The sequence below is a fragment of the Vigna umbellata genome, chromosome 11 (assembly GCF_029865625.1).
Source record: "Vigna umbellata cultivar VRB3 chromosome 11, Vumbellata_1.0, whole genome shotgun sequence".
In the NCBI taxonomy this organism is placed as follows: Eukaryota; Viridiplantae; Streptophyta; class Magnoliopsida; order Fabales; family Fabaceae; genus Vigna; species Vigna umbellata.
The window spans coordinates 32,964,263-32,983,236 of record NC_142175.1 but is presented as its reverse complement, the minus strand read 5'-3'; the positions used below and the strand labels follow the sequence as shown (position 1 = coordinate 32,983,236).

Here is an 18,974-nt window from a genome sequence, read left to right as displayed (position 1 = left end):
AATTTAGATATAGTTATGTGTGTTACCATTTTAGATTGACTTTTTTTTTTGTTTTTTTTTTTATTTTAAATTCATGGAAGAAATATTGTATAAATACGATTATATAAGTTCAATTTATATAATTATATAATAAATTAACACCACTTTTAATTCAATACTTCCGACACATTAAATTTAATAGTCTTTTTATTTATATGATATTTAATTTTGTTATATAAAATTTAGATTTATATTTATATTATTCCTAATAAATTCAATATAATCTATTCTATAGTGAGTAAAACAAAATGAAGATTTATTTATTTAAAAATATTAGAAGAAAAAAGTTTTATAAAAATAATTACAATGATATGTGGTTTTTAGGAATTTTTTAAAGAGTTGTTTAGCCATTTTTTATAGACTCTGGAGATTAGCAAGCAGTCAATGGAGACATTTGAGTTTGATTTGAAGAGTACATGTTAAATAAATTGCATAGACTTGAGTTCCAAGTTATAGTTATTCCCTGCATACTTTTTTTTATAGTTGCTCTCACTTTCCAATTTTCTTTTATGCTTACATGGAATCCAACTTCTGTCATGCGTTGCTGTCGGATTGAATCAGACTAAAATGGTTAATATCCAAATTTCTCTGTAAAAAAAGCTTGTTGATGTGTGCAGAAGTATTAAGGCAAACTCAAAGCATAAGGTAGAAAAGCTTAGTTAATTTTTGGTTTTGTAGATTATGAAAAGTTGTGTTTGGTGAACATAAATAGTAGTGTCGAGAATACATTGAGCAGTTAATTATTTGGCGAAATGTGAGAGAAGGAATAATAGTTGGAAAATTTTACTAGAGCATAGATGTAGGTTGGTGACTACTCCTTATAACTTCAATTTGAAAGGAAAGTGACTAAATGTGTCCTTTGTCATTTTTAGCATGAAATTGTGTGTGATGTTTTGAATCAATTCTGTTCAGATGCTAATTACTTGATTTGGACTCCATTACCATTACTTCAATGTTCTTATGTTACCTTTATAAGGGCACTACTTATAAACACCTCTAAGCATTTAGGATAAATCTTTCCAAGAATTAAGAATATATAGTTGTCATTTCATTAGTTTTCAGTGCTTACTTTTTCTTTAGTTTATTTTGTTCTCTCGAATTTCGGTATAACCTTTCGCAATATTTTTCTTTTCTGTCCTTTTTTCTTCGTGAAAAAAAAAATTAAAAAAAAGTGTCGTGTTGTGTTATGTTTATGCTTTTATTTCTATATTTTTGCAGGTGATAAACTCTCTGATACCCTCCAGTACCACCATTTTCCCTTTGTTTTATTGGAAAAGGACATAGTTTCAAATAAGAACATATATTTCTTTTTCCATGGGAAAGTCAAATATTACACCTGTCATGATCGAGCCAAACTTTCTGTACATTAATTAGGAATATAAAACCCTTAAATCCAGCATTATAACTTTAGGGATATAAATTGCCCTTACACTGGAGATAAATACGAACTTTATTCTGGGTAAAAAATAAAACAGAATTAAGGACTTCATGGGCCATTTGTTCCATGAAGTTCTTGAAAAGATTTATTCACAATACATATACATATAATTTTTTTTGTTAATGTAATATTCAACGGCAAACCAATTGGTTGTAACTTTCAGCGAGATATATTCATGGGTTGATGACGGTGTAATCAAACTTGTATTTGCTGTTTTCATCCACAATATTTGCATACTACGTATTCAACGTCTATTTCTGATGCTAGATATTCTGTAGCCATGTGAACGTTCCAAATAGTTAGAACTTGGAAAAAACAACCATTTCACAAGATGATGATTCTTTAAGATATGATTAAGAGTTCTAAACGAGTAGAACTGCTTAATAATAGGCTGAAACAAAATGGGGAAAATATGATTAAAAACAACCACCGTTACTACATAAATGTTGTTTAGTGGCGAGAGGACCTCCTCGCCGTTACGCTCACACCTTTTAAACAATTTGAAGTCACGTTCTTGGAATTCTCTCCCTGCTCCCCAAAACATAATCCCTTACGTGGTTCCGGAAATTCAAACCAGTTAAGAAATCATCAAGTTCTATCGATTATTTCGCAACCAACAAAAACAGTCTAGCACCATGATAGCTCAAAAAAATGAGCATACAGCGTTCAAACAATCGCAGAAAGTTACTACCTCAAAAGTTGCCATACCATACAGACAAATCAAAACCAAACAGGCCACAGCATTTTGAAAGGCCGGAGTGTATGCTAAACAATGTCTCTCCATGTTCCCAGAATTTATTCCAGATGGAAAATTGAATGATCAATCAATGGTGGTGATCATCATCACCATGTCCATCGGGTGGTCCACCAGGTCCTACCACTTCAAGCTGTTCGGGGAAAAAAAAGATAGAATAATTAGCGTCGGCCATGTGTAAACAGTTATTTGATTATTGTCCATTAATGTTCTAAATAGCTGACAGGGATATGAGAAACTTTGCTCTCGAAAGTTGGACACAAGACAAGACAGTAGTTAGGCAAAAACTAATGCGTTTCCGAAGCAGCCACCAACTCACATTACACTAAATCATATTGATGACATTGCCAAAGTCAAATTCCTATAGATTTTCAAACTATTTCCTGGGATGTTACAGATAATTCAGGAACTTGCGGAGCATTCGGCAAACAAATTGATTTGCTCAAGATGAGCTGGCCCATGGTTGCCACACTCGAGGGTTAACAGGTGAATTTACACAAGTTCACGCATTGAGCCAGGATCAGAACAAACCAACTCCATCACAGACTTGCGCACGGTTGAACTCCAATGAGGAGCTTATATAGGACCATGCAAGCTTGTTGAAAATAAAAATATAAAAAATAAAAAAATTGCTGCCAGTTCCATTAGTTTCAATAAAATGCCTAAAACTGCTCCCACAAAATTTCACTGTTTTCTTTTGGGCTTCCCAGATCTTTCTTGGCTATTGTGCATTTTCAGCTATAGCTCGTGAGTTGTGAGCCTTCAGGTTTCTCTTCCTTTGAACACGTCTTCTTATTTAATGATAATGTTAGTGAAAACAAAGATGCTGAAAGATTGGAATTTTGGTTACTTTTACTTTTCACTTTATGAACTTTCATGTTTTAAGGTCCATTTGGACAAGCTTCTTCAAAAGAACTTCTATTTTGAGAAAAATATGAAAAAAAAATTTAACTTGACTTCTCCATAAGTTCAAATTATCTTATATACAACTTAGAAAACAAAATTTAGTAAAATTATGAGAGCTTCTACAAACTAGTTTAAGCATTAGAAGTTAATTTTAACTAATGGAGAAGTCAATTTTGTTTTTCTTCTCATGTTTTTCTCCTAGAGGTTCTTACGGAAAACCTTGTCGAAACAGGATCTTAATTTTATCACTGTCACACTTTGTCCCTTCAGTGCTTTGTTACAAAGTTAGAATGTTGGTATTGTATTGTTTTATGGCATTACATTTGATGTGGAAACTATGATAAGAATAATATTTAGTTTGGACTTTGTATACCATGATTATGATTTCTTAATATTATTTTGGTTACAAGCCCCTACGTAAATATAAATAAACTATAAGAGTTTAATAATTTTATCAGGAGCTTACAAAATTTTGATTCTAATAAAAGGTTTCGTTGTTTGACTAGTCACTTGCTTTGAGGTAAAAAATAGGTACTCAACTTACGGGCGATTGGAAGAGCTCCATTGAATTTATTTGGGCTTATCTCATCATCATAGTAGTCAAAGTGAAAATTGATGGGTGTTTGTTCTAAGCATATGGAAGTGACTTGTAAACGACCCATCAGCTCTTAATCTATTATTTCAATAAGTTTCTCATATAGTACCAAGATAACGATTATTACATAAGCTCTCATGTGGTAGCAGCTAATTGAATAAGTTTCTCTAATTAAATTGTTCACCCAAATGTACCCCTAAAGCATCTACCTTCTGGATGACAATAAAAATTCAATGTTTAAAATTATTGTTAAGATTGAAAACCTCTCATTTTCCCATCAACTATTTTAGAATATATTTGGGCTAAAATGAGAATTATCTCACAGCAATAAACTAAAAACACCAAAATTGTGCAACAAAATCAGATAATCATATTTAAAACTAGTTAAAGAAATTGTTCACCCAAATGTACCCTTAAACCATCTACCTTCTGGATGATAATAAAAATTCAATGTTTAAAATACATACATTGTTAAGATCGAAAACCTCTCATTTTCCCATCAACTATTTTAGAATATATTTGTGCTAAAATGAGAATTATCTCACAGCAATAAACTAAAAACACCAAAATTGTGCAACAAAATCAGATAATCATATTTAAAACTAGTTAAAGAAATTAGATTGTAGAAATATTTGAGTTATTAAGGGAGTTAAAAACTGCTCCAGATATATTTTATAGGAGCAGCCTCAGCTTGACAACAACCACTAAGCAACCGGTGCTTGACAATCAACTATCAATGCGCACAAGTGAAGCACCCAACTACAGTTTTCAATCTAAATACCTAATTATCTTGGCATTCAACCCCATCTCTGTCTAAAGCAAAAGCACAGGATATAAATGACTCATTGATTCTACACTCACCACAAAAATATTACGCAACAGTAATAGATATTTTAAGCATCATTGTGAACTTACAACAAAATATTGTGCGCACACAGGACATTCATGAGGCTTTCCTTTCTCCAGCCAAAACCAGACAACATCATGCTCATCCTCTGCAGTAAAACAAGTTGTTCACCCCCTCATTAACACCACAACAAGAATTCAAGAATTTCTCATCACGATAGGATGAAATCTTGATACAAATTAAGAGAAACAAGGGATATTTTGATGCTCACCACCTTCACCGCCTGGGCATCCAACTATCCTTTTATCATAGTAAGATTTTACAATGGCAGGTGCTTCCTATGAACCAAAACAAATAATGAAAGCAGAAACAGATGAACCATTTATAAAATCACTATTCGTATTATGGCGATGTGAATCTGACCAAACTATTTCGTAAGAATTAGAGAAAGAAACATGAATACTTACACAGGCAGATAACTCATTCAATCAAATGAAAGGGGAAATACTAAGAACCTTATGTAAGATACAATTAGAAGGTACAGGATACGAAAGGCTCAGACAATCTCAGATGATAAAATTTCATCAATTGATGCAAATATATTAGTGTCTGTGTTAACAGCTATATTGTTATCCAAGCTTAGCTCAACGAATTTCACTGACGTCAAAATATTATGCATCAACAACGCTTTCACACTTCTCTCCTGGACTAAAACCTCATTAAGCACAAGGATTATCATTTATTGACACAATGGTTTATGAGAGAGTACCACAGACTTTAATATCAACAGGTTATGAGGAGCTTGCTTCTAGATGTAATCTTAACCTAGAAGAAGAAATACTCAAGTTTTTCACAATCAAGACCTCTTCACATAATTGCGGTACTACAAAAATATGGTCATACCAACATCGAAAACACCTTCCAATAAGTAAATTCCAAGACTCAACAGTTACAGCAACGCTTGTTCAGGTTATGCAGAGATAGTCACATGTAGTGTGTACGCCCTGGAGGGGGTGTTACCAGGAAATAGTGCATTACAAGGTTTCCTAGCCTTCAAATGGAAAACTGCTACACAAGCATAAATCTCAAACAAAAGATGAAATGAAAATCGAAACGAACATCACTTATGGACTCTTATAGTTTCCCATGGCGAAATCAATGCTATTCCTAGAAAACAAACTTATACATTAGTTAAAATACAGTTCAAATAGAGAAGCAATAAGACTGACCTTTGTGCCGAAAGGACCTTCGGGATGGTCTATTTCAAGAATATCCCTTCCCTAATCAAAATAATCAGATTACAGTTAGAACAAAAAAACAATAATGAGAACCTCCCTTCAAATGCTTGGTTCAACTCAAATTGTGTATAGGAAATAACACTTTGCTTAATAGCTCTTTCTTCAATATTTTAAACCTTAACCATAAGGCTCGTGTGTGCGTATGAAGAATAAATAATATGGAATTATTAACAAAAAACGAAGCACACTATGCATTTGATTGAATCGAGAGAGAGAGAGAGAGAGAGAGAGAGAGAGAGAGACCTCGAGCTCAGCTTCAAGCTCCTCGCGCTCGTGTCCGGTAGCGATAGGCATTACATCCTCAACCTTCTTTTTGATCGCAGTAGCATCCTCTATAAGAAGAAGAAATAAGACGAATAATCGATTGGCGAAAGAGAAAATAAAGAAAGAGGAAGATAGAGCACCGGATTGAGTTGAGAAGTAGCGGTAGGAGCGAGAAAGAGCGGGGAATCTGGCGGCGGCGGAAGCAGATCGGGAAGTGAGAGAGGAGGAAGAAGCGGCGGCTAGGGTTTTTAGGTGGGAAGAGAGAAACCTCCGCAACATGTTTGATCTCAGGTCGCACCCGTCAGCCGAGTCAGAAAATTGGAAATGGAGTTGTTACCTCCTGCGACTTCCTTCACTCTAGATCGTCTTTTCTCTTTCTCTTCGGCTACCTTTCGATTTCTCCTAACCCATCGGCCGCTCAAAATTACAATTTTACTACATTTTATTATTCCGTATTTCAATTTATTTTATTTCAAATTTTAATCTTTGCAATTTAGAAAAATAGTCATTTATATGATAAAATTAAATAACTTCTTAGAGTAATTCACGAATCTAATTATGTGACGTATTAGAGTAAGTTGTTTCACGTCATTACCTAAACTAATTTAAATAAAAATTTTAAATGATCCTTGCATAGTTTTAAAGTAGATAAAATGAAAATAATAAATTAAAAACGTTAAAAGTTGTTATTCTATTTTAGTATAGTAGTGGCATTAAAAATTAAGCTTGGGACAAATTGGGTGAGTAGGGGGATTGACTTTGGCATGTGATGGAGAGAGAGACACTTTCGATAAATGAAGAAATAAACCATTTATCTCTAATACTATATAATAGAATTTTTTATTTTCTTATATATTTTTTAATTACTCTTGAGTCTAATTAGTTTTAATATATATATAAAACATATCACTTTTAAGAAGCATTTCATTTAATTTTTATTTTTTAATATCTCTTACGTTGAATTGAAAAATAAAATGATTTAAATTATATTTTAAAGATTTGTTTTTTTAATTAAACTGTTTAATAACAACTCGTATTATATTTTGAAATTTTCAAAAAGTAACACACGCTTATGTTTACCTTCATGTTAATAAAAAAATAACAAAAGAAGTGGTTTGAATTTAGTGAAATATAAGTTTTTTAATTTGTTAAATATTTTAGTATAATATATTTTTTTATTTCACTTTATCTTTCTTTAATTCAAACAAGTATAGTGAATTTTTCTGCATTTTTTATTTATACGGATTTTTATTCCAGCTCTTACTGTTATAGATATTTTTTATTCATTATTTTATTTCAATCTACACAGGCAGAAATGAAGGCGAAAAAGGATATTTTCTTATTACATTAATAAATACTAATAAATGAATTTGTATTAAGAAAAATTACTATAACACATTTTCATATTTTTTTTAAACTAAATATTTTCCCATTAATACAAACATTTTTTCTAAATTTTCTTTGTTCTACTCATCAAAATAAGTTAGTAGAATTTATTTTATCCATTAAACAATGTAAAAACTTTTGCTTTATTCTTCTTTATTTATATTTCACACTTTTCTTTTCCTTTTTCTCCTTTCCATTTTCATAGACATTATTAAAATAACCTCAAGGACACAATTCTTTCATTTTTTACATACATGTCATACAAATTTCTTGATAATGCTAAAAAATAACCCTACACGTCTAAGTTGCAACTTCCTAAAATTTTTGGCTCAGCTAATCAGTTTTTGCTTATATCTTTTGCCTTCAGGCTCTTGCCTTTCACTCTCATCTAATTTCCTCCTCAAGTTTTTCAGATCATCTTCACCAACCAACCCATTCAATTCTTTATTCAATGCATATGCTTCCCCCATTTTCCTTCGGCACTCTTTACTAGCTGAATCATGAGAAACAACTGAAACAAAGCTCGGAGAATAAGTATGTATGGAACCCCAAATCGATGTGGTAGGAATACATGTTATGTTTTATCAGAAAAATATGTTCCAAACTTGGAGACATTCATAGAATAAGGCTAATTTGTATAAAACAATTGCAGCCAGATATCAGCTTTATTAAAAAAACTGCCAACAGATAGATAAATTAAAGAAATATAACTTCCTAGTACTCCTCATCCAAACTAAAGAAATCTTTCAGAAACCTAAGTCCAACCTCATAAGGGATTAATATCACTCTCTACTCAAAACCTTAAGACAATGAATTAATTATATTCATCTTATATGGTGTTCTACTTTCTCATTTTTACTTAATATGAGACTTAAAGTCATACTTGGAATTCTAACAAATGTTACAACTAACCTGGTATTGGGTAGTCTTTACCAATTATGCAATTTGCTTTGGTCTGAATACTTTTAGGAGCAGTCCAAGGTTCATAAATGTACTCCTTGGGCATATCTGCTTGTAAATTTTCAGTTCTAACATGTTATCAAAAGAAAAGTTGACTAGATGGTAGAACAAGATGGAAGTGAGGGAACAATGACATACCTTTTAAGACTGGGAGAAAATGTCTAATATAGTCGCCATTAGGGTCATACTTCTTACCAAATGTGGTTGGGGAATAAATACGATTGTACTGATCATGATACACAAAACATGTCAGAGGAATGTTCAGGATTTAACCCATGAAACAGAAGCCTGATAAAATTCAGATGAACAAAAAAGCCAAATCCAGTTCAACACAGTCACTTTCCACAGAAAATTCAAAACTAGGAACAAAGTATACTTCGAACCTGATAAAAGAAAGATGAACAAGAAAGCCACATCCAATTTCCGTTATTAATTGCCCAATCTGAATCAATCAGAAGCCTCTCAAAGACATCCCGTCCTTTTTCCCAGTGAACAAACTGTCAGCAGCAGAAACAGATATCAGTATCCAATAGCTTAGCATGAATAATTTGGCGAGGTTATTCAAAGTACTTATACCAGATCGCCTCGAGTTAGAAAACATGCGACAGAATGTCGTGCCAAATGATGCATCCAACCCCATCTGCGTAGCTACAAAATGAAAAACGGATTCAAAAGGCTGAAAAATGTATTGCAGCAGAATAGCTCTGAGGCACACAAATTTGAAGCAAAACAACTTTTATTATTGCTTCATGTGGAAGAGGATGTCAAAGCCCAAATCCAAACCTGGATCATGATAGCATCAATCCAAGGAAATCCCGTCCTAGCCTCCCTCCAAGCCTCCAGCAGCTTATCATCATCCTTCCAAGGAATCTACAATACATTTTAAATGACATCTATAATAATTAAGTGGTGTCACATTTTCTTTAACAGAGCAGTGTTAATCTGACATCAACCTCATAGCATAATAATGGACCAAGATTCAACACACCAACAACAATATAAGGATATATGTAGCATGGAGAACAATCAAAATAAATACTCTTGAAGCATAAACATAACGAGCTAAATTGCCATATCTTTATGTTTAGAGGCTGTATACAAAAGCAACAACATCTTCTAATCTCACCTGCTTGCATATCCTATTGCCTTTCATTCTATCAAAATTTGGAGTGCCAAAAGCAGCCGTGTAAAAGAACTCTCGCCACAACAACTGCAAAAGTCAAACAGCTTCAGTTTCCTCAAGGTAGAATTCTGAAAACAATAAAGCGATATTAACTTCAGGAGATGGCAGGACCTGTCCGGTAAGAGAAACAGGTGGTGATGTATGCTTTGGCATACTTCTATATATATCCTGAATTCGCTGGTAGAAATATCTTGAAGATAAACAACCAAACTGCATAGGAAGTGAATGAAAGGCAAAAAATGTAAAAATGATCTCAACAAGGTTCTTTGTGTGATTTAATACAGTTTAAACGTAACAGGTTTTGACTTACTTTCAGGTACGGTGATAAAACAGTTGTTGCCGGCTTCAGAAATGCAGATGGATTGCCCTTTGGTTTCTCAAAGTTTGCCACCCACTTCTAATATCATAAAAACAACAAACCAAGGCATGATACTGGTTAAAAAAATCTACATTACTATGTTGCCTCCCCAATTACATGCACTTGACCTTTCAGCAAGAAACATCAATCTTATATGTGAATACTGATGAATTGGCATCGCAGCATTGAGATTATAGTTGTTATTTTTGAATGCTGAAACTTAGAGTGTAGAAAGTACCTTGTCTTTCATGCATTCATCTAACCTCTTCAATGCTTCTGACTCACCCCCTTTGAAAGGAGAGAACTCATCCTGAACAAAACTATCATTAGGTGCTCAGAAGGGGTATGATCTAAAATATAAAACACGCTCACGCACCTGTTCAGAATCTCCATATCCAAGATCTGTGATGGTAGGAACTTCAGAAATATCACAACTTCCAAGATGGCCAACTGGAGGAAGTGAAGAGTACACGGTTGTGAGAGGAGAGGGTGGTTCCCCAGCAAGTTTGACAAACGATTGATAACTAAGGGGTGGCTTCCCTCCGTTCTTTTTTGGCATTAGCAAGAACACAAACAAATTGATCACAAGTTAACATAATCAGAACAATAATAACAATGAATAACCTAGGAATCCAACCATAAAGGAAAAAACTATTCATTCGTAAGAACAGAATATCATAAAATTAATAAGCAATGAAAAAAACTTGTTAACTTGAAACGATTTGTTGAAGGTTCAAACTCACCTTTTGTATAATATCCGTGGGGTTGAAGAGTGTGTGACTCACAGGAGAGAAAACCTCAATTCCAGCAGCGAGTGCAAAGTTCTGTAAACAGATACCCAGTAAAGCCAACAGCCACACCCCAACAACACACCCTTAAAAACAAGGACTAAGCTTCTCAAACAACAAAAACATCTCAAGTAAACAACATTTGTACCTTAACTTTAACATCCAGAGCCTGATAATACGGTTCAGTGTCGTACTCAAAGCACAGCTTGCTGACATTCCACTGAAGCAACAGTCACAAACAAAACAACTAGCTTGAATTTTGCAAACAATAGAAAGAAAGAAATCGATGGTAGAGATCACGGATATATTATACACATGCCTCCTTCAAGCAATGAATGACGACTTCAGCTGGGTCACCCTTGAGAATCAAAAGTCGCGAGCCAAGGTTCTTGAGGTTGAGGTCCAGGTCCACGAGGCTCTCCAACAAGAACTTGATGCGGTTCAGACCCGCGCGCGATGATCCAGGTGAGAAAGCATCCGGGTCGGGTTTCATATAATGCGGGTCAATCACGAAGACAGGGTAGAGATGAGAGGCACTTCGGGACGCGAACTCGAGAGCCGGGTTGTCGTGGATCCGAATGCCCTTCCTGAACCACACCAGAGAACCCGACCCGGATCCCATCATCGAAGGCACAATTGCAAAGGTGGAGGTTTGAACCGAATCCTCTTCTTCGCGCCTTTCCTTAAACACCAATTTACGTTTCCATAATGAAATACGAAGTTGTTGTTTCTAACGTGCGCCGGGAGTTTACATATTGAGGTTTACGTGATTCGGGGTTTGGTTTACGCACACGGCGTAGGTTAGAACTTGTTTGGATAGAGAAAATGTAACGGTACCTGAGATGCCACGTTGCGGCTTTTACGCCACGTACTGTTGTTATTGCTCATGTGAATTCAATTAATTCGATTTTGGCTTCATTTTTTTATTAAACTGCTTTAATTTATCGTTAATATAATTCAAATTTTCTTCGATTTCTTGTACCATTTTATGTTTCACCGTTGACAATTTAGTTTATTGCAATTTACATTTTCAGTTAATAATTTCAATCCATCTTTATCTCCTTCATTTTCCTTTATTATCTTTTACTTATTATACACCATTTCATCTTTATATACAAAAAATATAATTGTGGAAAAAAAATGCATGAACAATCAAATTTTAAAACGTAGCTATTAATTTTGAGAATATCACTACTTCACATAAGGAAAAATTCAATAAAAGTTGAAAAATATATTCTATTATCATTTTGGAGAAAAGTAATTTTGTCCTTCTAAGAAATTTTTTACTAACGAGTGTTTCTATTTATCAAATAAAAGAATTGCTATTATTTTTAAGACATTGATAATATTCACTTTTTCATGTAATTTATCTTTTAAAATACTAAAAAACTATTCCTAAAGAGATTGCTTATTCTCAGGATATTAATGATATTCACTTTTTCATATAATTTATCTTATAAAATACTAAAAAACTATTCCTAAAAAGATTGCTGTAAAAAAAAACATATTAAAACCATGAGTGACACAAAACATTAGCAGAATTACTTTTTTTCTACATTTTATTTTTTACAAAATAATAAATTATTTTTACACTAGCACAAGTTATGACTTATGTATTATAATAACATTCTTAATTTAATTTTTATTCCACTACTATTTATAAAATATCATTTCCTAAATTTTTACAACATTATTAATTTAATTTTTTATCTTTTGTTAACGTAAAATACTGTTCCATCCTGAAACGTCATGATCTTTAGAGAAACTCTTGTCTTAGGTTGATCTGAACGTAAAGACCGTGCTTAGACAAGTGATTGAACATTTCTATGCAATGGTTAATTTTGTATTAAATCATGAATGTCATTTTCTTCATTGACTTTCACCAAATTATTATATGATTATACTAATTAAAGTTGTATTCTGCGATAATACAACTTAAAAAAAAGATTTTTATTGGTGAAATAGAAAATAAAATTGTTCATCGTGATATAATATTAGCTCGTTATCTAAAACAGACAAGTTAAAATATATATACTAATAATAACATGTAAATAAAATTACAAATAAATTAGAAAAGGATATATATATATATATATATATATATATATAATATTAATATAAATGATTAAAAAAGTCAAATTTTAATTAAATTTAATTGTATAAAATTAATCACATAAAAATTTAATCGTCTTTTTTAACATTATTAATATATCCTTATATTCATGATTAAAAGTTATTGCGGTATATCTGCACAAAAAGAAATACATTATATCCCTCTTTTCAGGTCAAAATTATAATTTATTTATCTATTACATAAATGAATAATTAAACCTTAGAAATATTACCTACTGATTATAATTTCTAATATTATTTGATAGTAATAATTATTATTGGATTTATTCTAATTGAAAACATACATGAAAAAAAATAAAAGTTTGCACTCTATTATTTTTACTGTTAGTAATTTACATTAAATTTTCAACACAATGAAAACACTTATTAAAAAAAAAAAATCAAATAGGTCAGTGAAATTATGAAATTTCTTGACAATTATCAAGTATTGTTACGACACTGTCCGGACCACAACACGACAGGTAAAAGGTTTATTGAGTTTTTAAAACATATTTAGATATCATCTGAAAGTATATAGAGTAATTAATTTACTCTCTAGAATCAATTCCTTTCCATATTGTCTCTGTTTTGCAAATTTAATTTTATATTATATAAAATAGTAAAGAAAAATTATCTCATTTTCAAAAATATTAAATCATAATTAAATTATGAGGAAGTATTATTAAAATTTTACCACTAAATTTAAAATTAAACTAAAACGCGAAGTGTTTATAGTTTTAAAAAGTATTAAATTTAAATTTAGTAAAAAAAAGAGAGTTAATAACTAGTAAAAAAACACATAGACATTGAAATTAACTGTTACATACCATGTTGCATTGAAATTAACTGTTACATATTTGCCCATTCATATAAATACTTTGTTTAACACTATTTAACTATACAAAATTTGTGTTGAATACCTTAATTAAAATATTCCAGTGGAGCCGAATTATAAATTTTAGATTTTTAGTTTTTCCCCAAAAGAACATTTTAATTAAAAAAACACTTAATAAAATATATATTTCTTTATTTTCATTACTCAAAATATTTTAAATTATTATTTTAGTTTCCTATATTTATTTCATGATAAATTAACCATAATTCTTAAATAGTTTAGATAAAATAATTTAAAAGAATAAGTAATTGAAAATAATAGTTTAGATGGGTAAGTTGGACCCATGATTAAACTAGAGATTGAACATTTTTTTTATAGCTATACAAGTTTGCCCTAATATAATAATAATAATGCAGATACGTGGCTATGCAGCATTATGGGCTTATTATAAGAGGATTCGACCTAATTTTTGTGATATTTGTTTGGTAAGTGTGTTATTCATGTTATTCAAATTCCCACACGCTACATGTGAATCATACAAAGTACATTCTTCCTATGGATTTCTAAGGACTTGTAGGAGAATAAAATAACTATGACCAAAGTTGTTATTCAATTGGACTATATATATGATAATAAAATATATGGTGAGATCATGCTTCAAATTATATATTTGCTTCGGTACCTACTAAATTATATATATTTTTCAATAATCATCTAAAATAATTTAATTAATAAATTAAAAAATAATACACTCATACATATCTGAATTAGTTGTATAAGATGTTATATGAACCAAATATATTTAGCTGTGCATCAATCATACATTTGAAGAGATTGGAGTCAGATTAATTAATTACCCTAATAATCACATACCAAAGATTAATTAATTATTCTAATAATTAGATACCAAAAGGTTAAAAATCAAAAGAAAGAAGTACAAGTAAACAAATCATGCACAAATATTATACATTACAGATTGTCCCAAATCATGAACAGTTGAAAGAGTTTTTGAAAATTAATTAAAGTCGACGAATTGAAAATTGAAAAGCAACAGAATTCCTATTTCTCGTACCCTTTTGAAATATCGGAGGCGAGTCTGGAGGCGATAGCAGAGTGGTACATGATGTCATGAAACGTCGACGTTTCTACCGTTTTCTTCCGCAGCTGTTTCGCCTTCTCTTCTGTGAAGCACCCAGCGAACCTTGAACCGGGCCGGTTCAGCTCTCGCTCCAGATCTGGTTTTTTGCTCGGATTTGGGCTGATGTAGTCCGCTTCCGCGGGCCAACTGAACAGAGGGGCCCACCAATTGGAAGAAACGGCCTTCCTGTTGTTGGGATCGGGCTTTGCCGGCGAGCCCGCAGAAGCCCGGATGATTGGGGGTCGGATAAACGTGAATGTGGTTGCCATGAGTAAGAGAAAAGAGATAACAATGGATTTGGTTTTAGCTTTGATTGTTAAAAACTTAGAGAAAAAGAAAACAAGTTAAAGTTGAAGTTAGAGAAATTATCAGGTGTGTCAAGATTCCATGAGGGTATGCGCTGCATCAGCGTAAATCTTCAAGATGAGATATGATGCTGGAAAGAATAGGTATTTAGGGAATTTTGGTATGAGTGTAGAATTGAGTTGGTGGAGAGCGTAACAGAGGAAAATAATTGTGGATAAGCAAGTACACGTGGCGGGTAGAGAAGATAATGCTGACTATTGTGTCTCTTTTCTTACTTTTTGTGAGATATTAAGTGCACTTTTTCTAAGATGTTGAGTGTTACGGTATACTTTTTCAAATTCAGAATTTTAGAACGAAGATATGTTTTATTTTTTATTAAAGTGATGTGTCTTTTTTAAATTGTCAAAATGAATAAAATTAAAAAATAAGTCATATTTGAAAATACTGTTTTCCTTATGACAAGACTATATTTGTAATTAACTTTATTTCAAGTTGAAGTAAATCTTCTTTATTAACGAAAACAAACATATTAAAGGTAAATCTTAGTTAAATACACAATTTTAAATTTATTATTATAATAAAGTCAAAGTGAAATGAATGTAAGATGTAAAATATTTTAATATTAAATTTTAAAATGACAGAAGTTTATATAAAAGAAATTCTTCTTTTGAATTTTTGTTTGAGATAGATGATATTTTGATTATCATATATATGTTACATTAAAGCTTTGAGTAGCACATATTATATTAAATCAATCAAATATTAAATTTGGTAAGTAAAATTAGTTCTATGTGTAGTGTTGGTTGTTATTTCTTTTAAATGGATGATTAGAAAGAGATGTTATGTATATATGATTTATCTTTAAAGTCATGCCTCAATTGTTCAAACAGTAAAAAGAGATTATTAAGAAATTATTAACAAAACACACTTTAAGTGTGGGATTCAATGTTTCAAAATTTGTAATGAATGTTTTTTTAAAGATGTACATGAAAGTATAAATAACATCTCTTGCATGGAAATTTAATCAAGAACACGCTTATTGAAGATGTTGATATCTATGTATGAATTTAAGAATTAATATGTTTGTTTTATAGTGCTGTTGAATTGAAAAAATGTAAACTGAATAAAAATGTGGATAACTTTAAAAACACGTTTATTTTGATTTATTTGAATTGCTATTGTGTAAGACATCACTTACGTGATGTTATTGTTCAAATAAAACTTAAATAATGTAAATCATTGCATTTATCGCCTTAAGTCATTAAGTAACATGCAAGATAACTCAAACATTGACTTAAAACAAAAGAGATCTCGATATAATTCTTTCTCCTTCCTAAACATGTCACTCCAAAATATAGCTTGTGACTCAAACATTGATTTTAAACACATAAGTGTGACCTGCAGGTGTTTTAAATGTGTCATAACATGTGGTAACATATGACATATGGGTTGAAAGCTAAAACGTTGTATCGAAGTTTAATTATTTTACGCTGGTGGGTGTTTTTTTTAAAACTTGTTGGATTTCTTCCAATAAGTTGGTATTGATCAAGTGTTGGCCATAAAACTTATATGATGGCCACTCAAGTGACCAGATGGAAGCTAGAGCCAAAATACCTCTATTTATCCCAGTTTCGTATTTATCATCACCATCAACGATACTACTTAGGTATCCCTATATCACCTATTAAGGACCACCTATTTTGAACTAAAGCTTATGTATATAAGTGATCTAGTTATGATTCACCATATGCAAAAGTCACTCAAAAGAGACACATATCATGCAAACACCATATTATACATATATAATTAATCATACCTTTTATATTTTACACTATCATTATACATATATACATACACACATACATGTATATGTGTGTGTAAACATTTATTATTAGCACAACATGACTATATCATCACTCAACACATTGTTGTTTGGGTGAATTCTTTAATACACATAATATAACATTCATTTAAACAATATACTTGTCTCTTAAATGAAATGTAACTATTGAATAACATCCTTCTAGAATTTACATTTCATTATTTTCTAGCTATGTATGTATTAAAAATGTACATATGACTTGATATCATATGTTTTGTGTCACCCTAACATTAACAACATATGTAAACTAAGGTTTTACGAATTTACGTTATGTTAAGTATTGATTTTTAGTAAACATTATTTTGTACGATTTAGAATCTTTTAAAGGATAGACCATGTTTGCTTATAATATGTGTGACTATATGTAAATTATTTTGTATTTGTATATAAAATAATAAAACTAGTATGTAATGTTATAATATGTTGATAGGGTTTAAGTTGACTACTTTACCTTTACATGTTAATTGCTACCAAAATCAATACATAAACAAGTTTTATTATAAACTCTGGTAGAAAAAACACAGTTTCTCATTAGTTATTACATTTTGATTGTAATTATATTCATGTGTGTTTTGGAAAACTTTGAATCTTAAAAGTAATTGTATATTTTATATAAACAATTTCAGGATGAATATATATAGTTTTATAGTAGTGTCTACTGGTATGGGTGAGACATTACAATAAATAAATATGATTTTAAAATAAAAGTGAAGTCGCATCTCTTAATCTTCAATTTTATTGTAATAATAATAAATAAATACTAATATAATTATAATCATAATAATATTCTAACCATAAGTTTTCATTGCCGCCATTAATTTTATAAATATTGTTATTATTATTCCATATTTACTCATTATATTTGTTTTCAGATTGGACATTCTTAACACCCGCTCACACAGAAAATCGGTCTATATAAAAAATTGTTTATTGAAAATGTAAAATAAAAAAAAATGTTTTGAATTTTAGTTGAATATGAAGTTAAGTTAATTTTTACATCAATTTTTTACTGAAAGTCAAATTTAAAGTAAATGTACGATTAAATTAATTCTGCGTTTTGTCATAGTATCACCATATTACCATCATCTTCAATGTTGAAATCCTAAATCTAAATTATCGTTTTTATTTAAAACACGATTTTACTGAAAGCTTTTATTAAAAATATTAATGTCACATAATAAGGGTCTTAAATTTATAATAGGATAAGTTTTAAGGATAAAATTTACTTAATTATAATAATTAAATCATCCAATTTACTGTCAACTCCCTTAACTCAGGCCTATTTATTTTTAGGATGTTTTTTGCCTTATTTCCTATTTTTAATTACAAATTTTATCATTTCAATTCTTTTATATTAGAATATTTGTAGAAGGAACATTGAAACTTATTTAATTTTTTTATTTTCTCCATCTCCTATACAAAATATGGCTATCTTTGGAAAATGATTTCCCATATGATAAGATCAATTTGATTTTAGAGTATGTAGGTCACCATGTCAGTGGAAAGCATGTTGGGTGGGACTGACCTTAGTACTTTGAGGAATCATGGCATTAGGATTGGAGCCATTCTGCAACAACATCGTTTATTGATTTTCATCCAAATGTAAAATGATATTTCTATTTATCTTATCCAAATAAAATATGGTTAGAATGGTTGTTCCATAAATATATCCATCATGGACAAAGATTCATGAGTCATCCAGACAGAGCCCATCAATTCGTACTTGATAAGGATTATTTTGAGAGGATGAATGGGGTCCAACATATATCTTAAGAACAGTGAAAGTAGCCCTCAATTATTTGAATGTGATGAGTATATTATATTCTAAAATATTATAACTGTATCGTAGATTGAGTGTGTTTTTGGGGATTGGCATATAAATGAG

At 30.9% G+C, this 18,974-nt stretch overlaps 3 protein-coding genes across 5 annotated transcripts; all 3 read right to left on the bottom strand.

Annotated features, from left to right (window-relative positions):
* Positions 1-2,054: 2,054 nt before the first annotated feature.
* LOC124835587 (Rubredoxin-like superfamily protein) lies at positions 2,055-6,576 on the bottom strand. Of its 2 annotated transcripts, XM_047310550.2 has the most exons (6): positions 6,282-6,572; positions 6,121-6,209; positions 5,809-5,859; positions 4,851-4,917; positions 4,648-4,727; positions 2,055-2,364 (listed from the first exon to the last, which is right to left on the bottom strand). In XM_047310550.2, the coding sequence occupies exons 1-6, from the start codon at positions 6,418-6,420 to the stop codon at positions 2,302-2,304; spliced, it is 489 nt and encodes a 162-aa protein (XP_047166506.1). In that variant the 5' UTR covers positions 6,421-6,572; the 3' UTR covers positions 2,055-2,301. The 2 variants fall into 2 exon arrangements, with proteins under 2 accessions (XP_047166506.1, XP_087957865.1); XM_088101739.1 differs by having other exon boundaries at positions 6,121-6,576.
* A 1,168-nt stretch (positions 6,577-7,744) lies between these two features.
* UVR3 (DNA photolyase family protein) lies at positions 7,745-11,526 on the bottom strand. 2 transcript variants are annotated; one of them, XM_047310566.2, is made up of 14 exons: positions 11,136-11,526; positions 10,965-11,036; positions 10,772-10,852; positions 10,405-10,575; positions 10,267-10,338; positions 9,981-10,064; positions 9,782-9,880; positions 9,614-9,697; positions 9,271-9,357; positions 9,064-9,135; positions 8,871-8,984; positions 8,626-8,713; positions 8,440-8,535; positions 7,745-8,038 (listed from the first exon to the last, which is right to left on the bottom strand). In XM_047310566.2, exons 1-14 carry the CDS (start codon positions 11,439-11,441, stop codon positions 7,857-7,859), a joined length of 1,608 nt encoding a protein of 535 aa, XP_047166522.1. In that variant the 5' UTR covers positions 11,442-11,526; the 3' UTR covers positions 7,745-7,856. The 2 variants fall into 2 exon arrangements, with proteins under 2 accessions (XP_047166522.1, XP_047166521.1); XM_047310565.2 differs by having other exon boundaries at positions 9,981-10,067; positions 11,136-11,524.
* Positions 11,527-14,698: 3,172 nt separating this feature from the next.
* LOC124835594 (uncharacterized) lies at positions 14,699-15,235 on the bottom strand. The gene has a single exon (XM_047310559.2). The coding sequence runs from the start codon at positions 15,168-15,170 to the stop codon at positions 14,823-14,825; it is 348 nt and encodes a 115-aa protein (XP_047166515.1). The 5' UTR covers positions 15,171-15,235; the 3' UTR covers positions 14,699-14,822.
* Positions 15,236-18,974: the final 3,739 nt, after the last annotated feature.

Coding starts and splice junctions, on each gene's coding strand:
- LOC124835587 (XM_088101739.1), bottom strand. CDS start 6,420: ATGTTGCGGAGGTTTCTCTCTTCCCACCTAAAAACCCTAGCCGCCGCT. Junction 5,860..6,120: donor AGCTTGAAGCTGAGCTCGAG/GTCTCTCTCTCT, acceptor TATTTTGATTAG/GGAAGGGATATTCTTGAAAT. Junction 4,918..5,808: donor AAGGTCCTTTCGGCACAAAG/GTCAGTCTTATT, acceptor TTTGGTTCATAG/GAAGCACCTGCCATTGTAAA.
- LOC124835594 (XM_047310559.2), bottom strand. CDS start 15,170: ATGGCAACCACATTCACGTTTATCCGACCCCCAATCATCCGGGCTTCT.
- UVR3 (XM_047310565.2), bottom strand. CDS start 11,441: ATGATGGGATCCGGGTCGGGTTCTCTGGTGTGGTTCAGGAAGGGCATT. Junction 10,576..10,771: donor CCACGGATATTATACAAAAG/GTGAGTTTGAAC, acceptor ATGCCAAAAAAG/AACGGAGGGAAGCCACCCCT. Junction 8,536..8,625: donor TTTTCTCCCAGTCTTAAAAG/GTATGTCATTGT, acceptor ATTTACAAGCAG/ATATGCCCAAGGAGTACATT.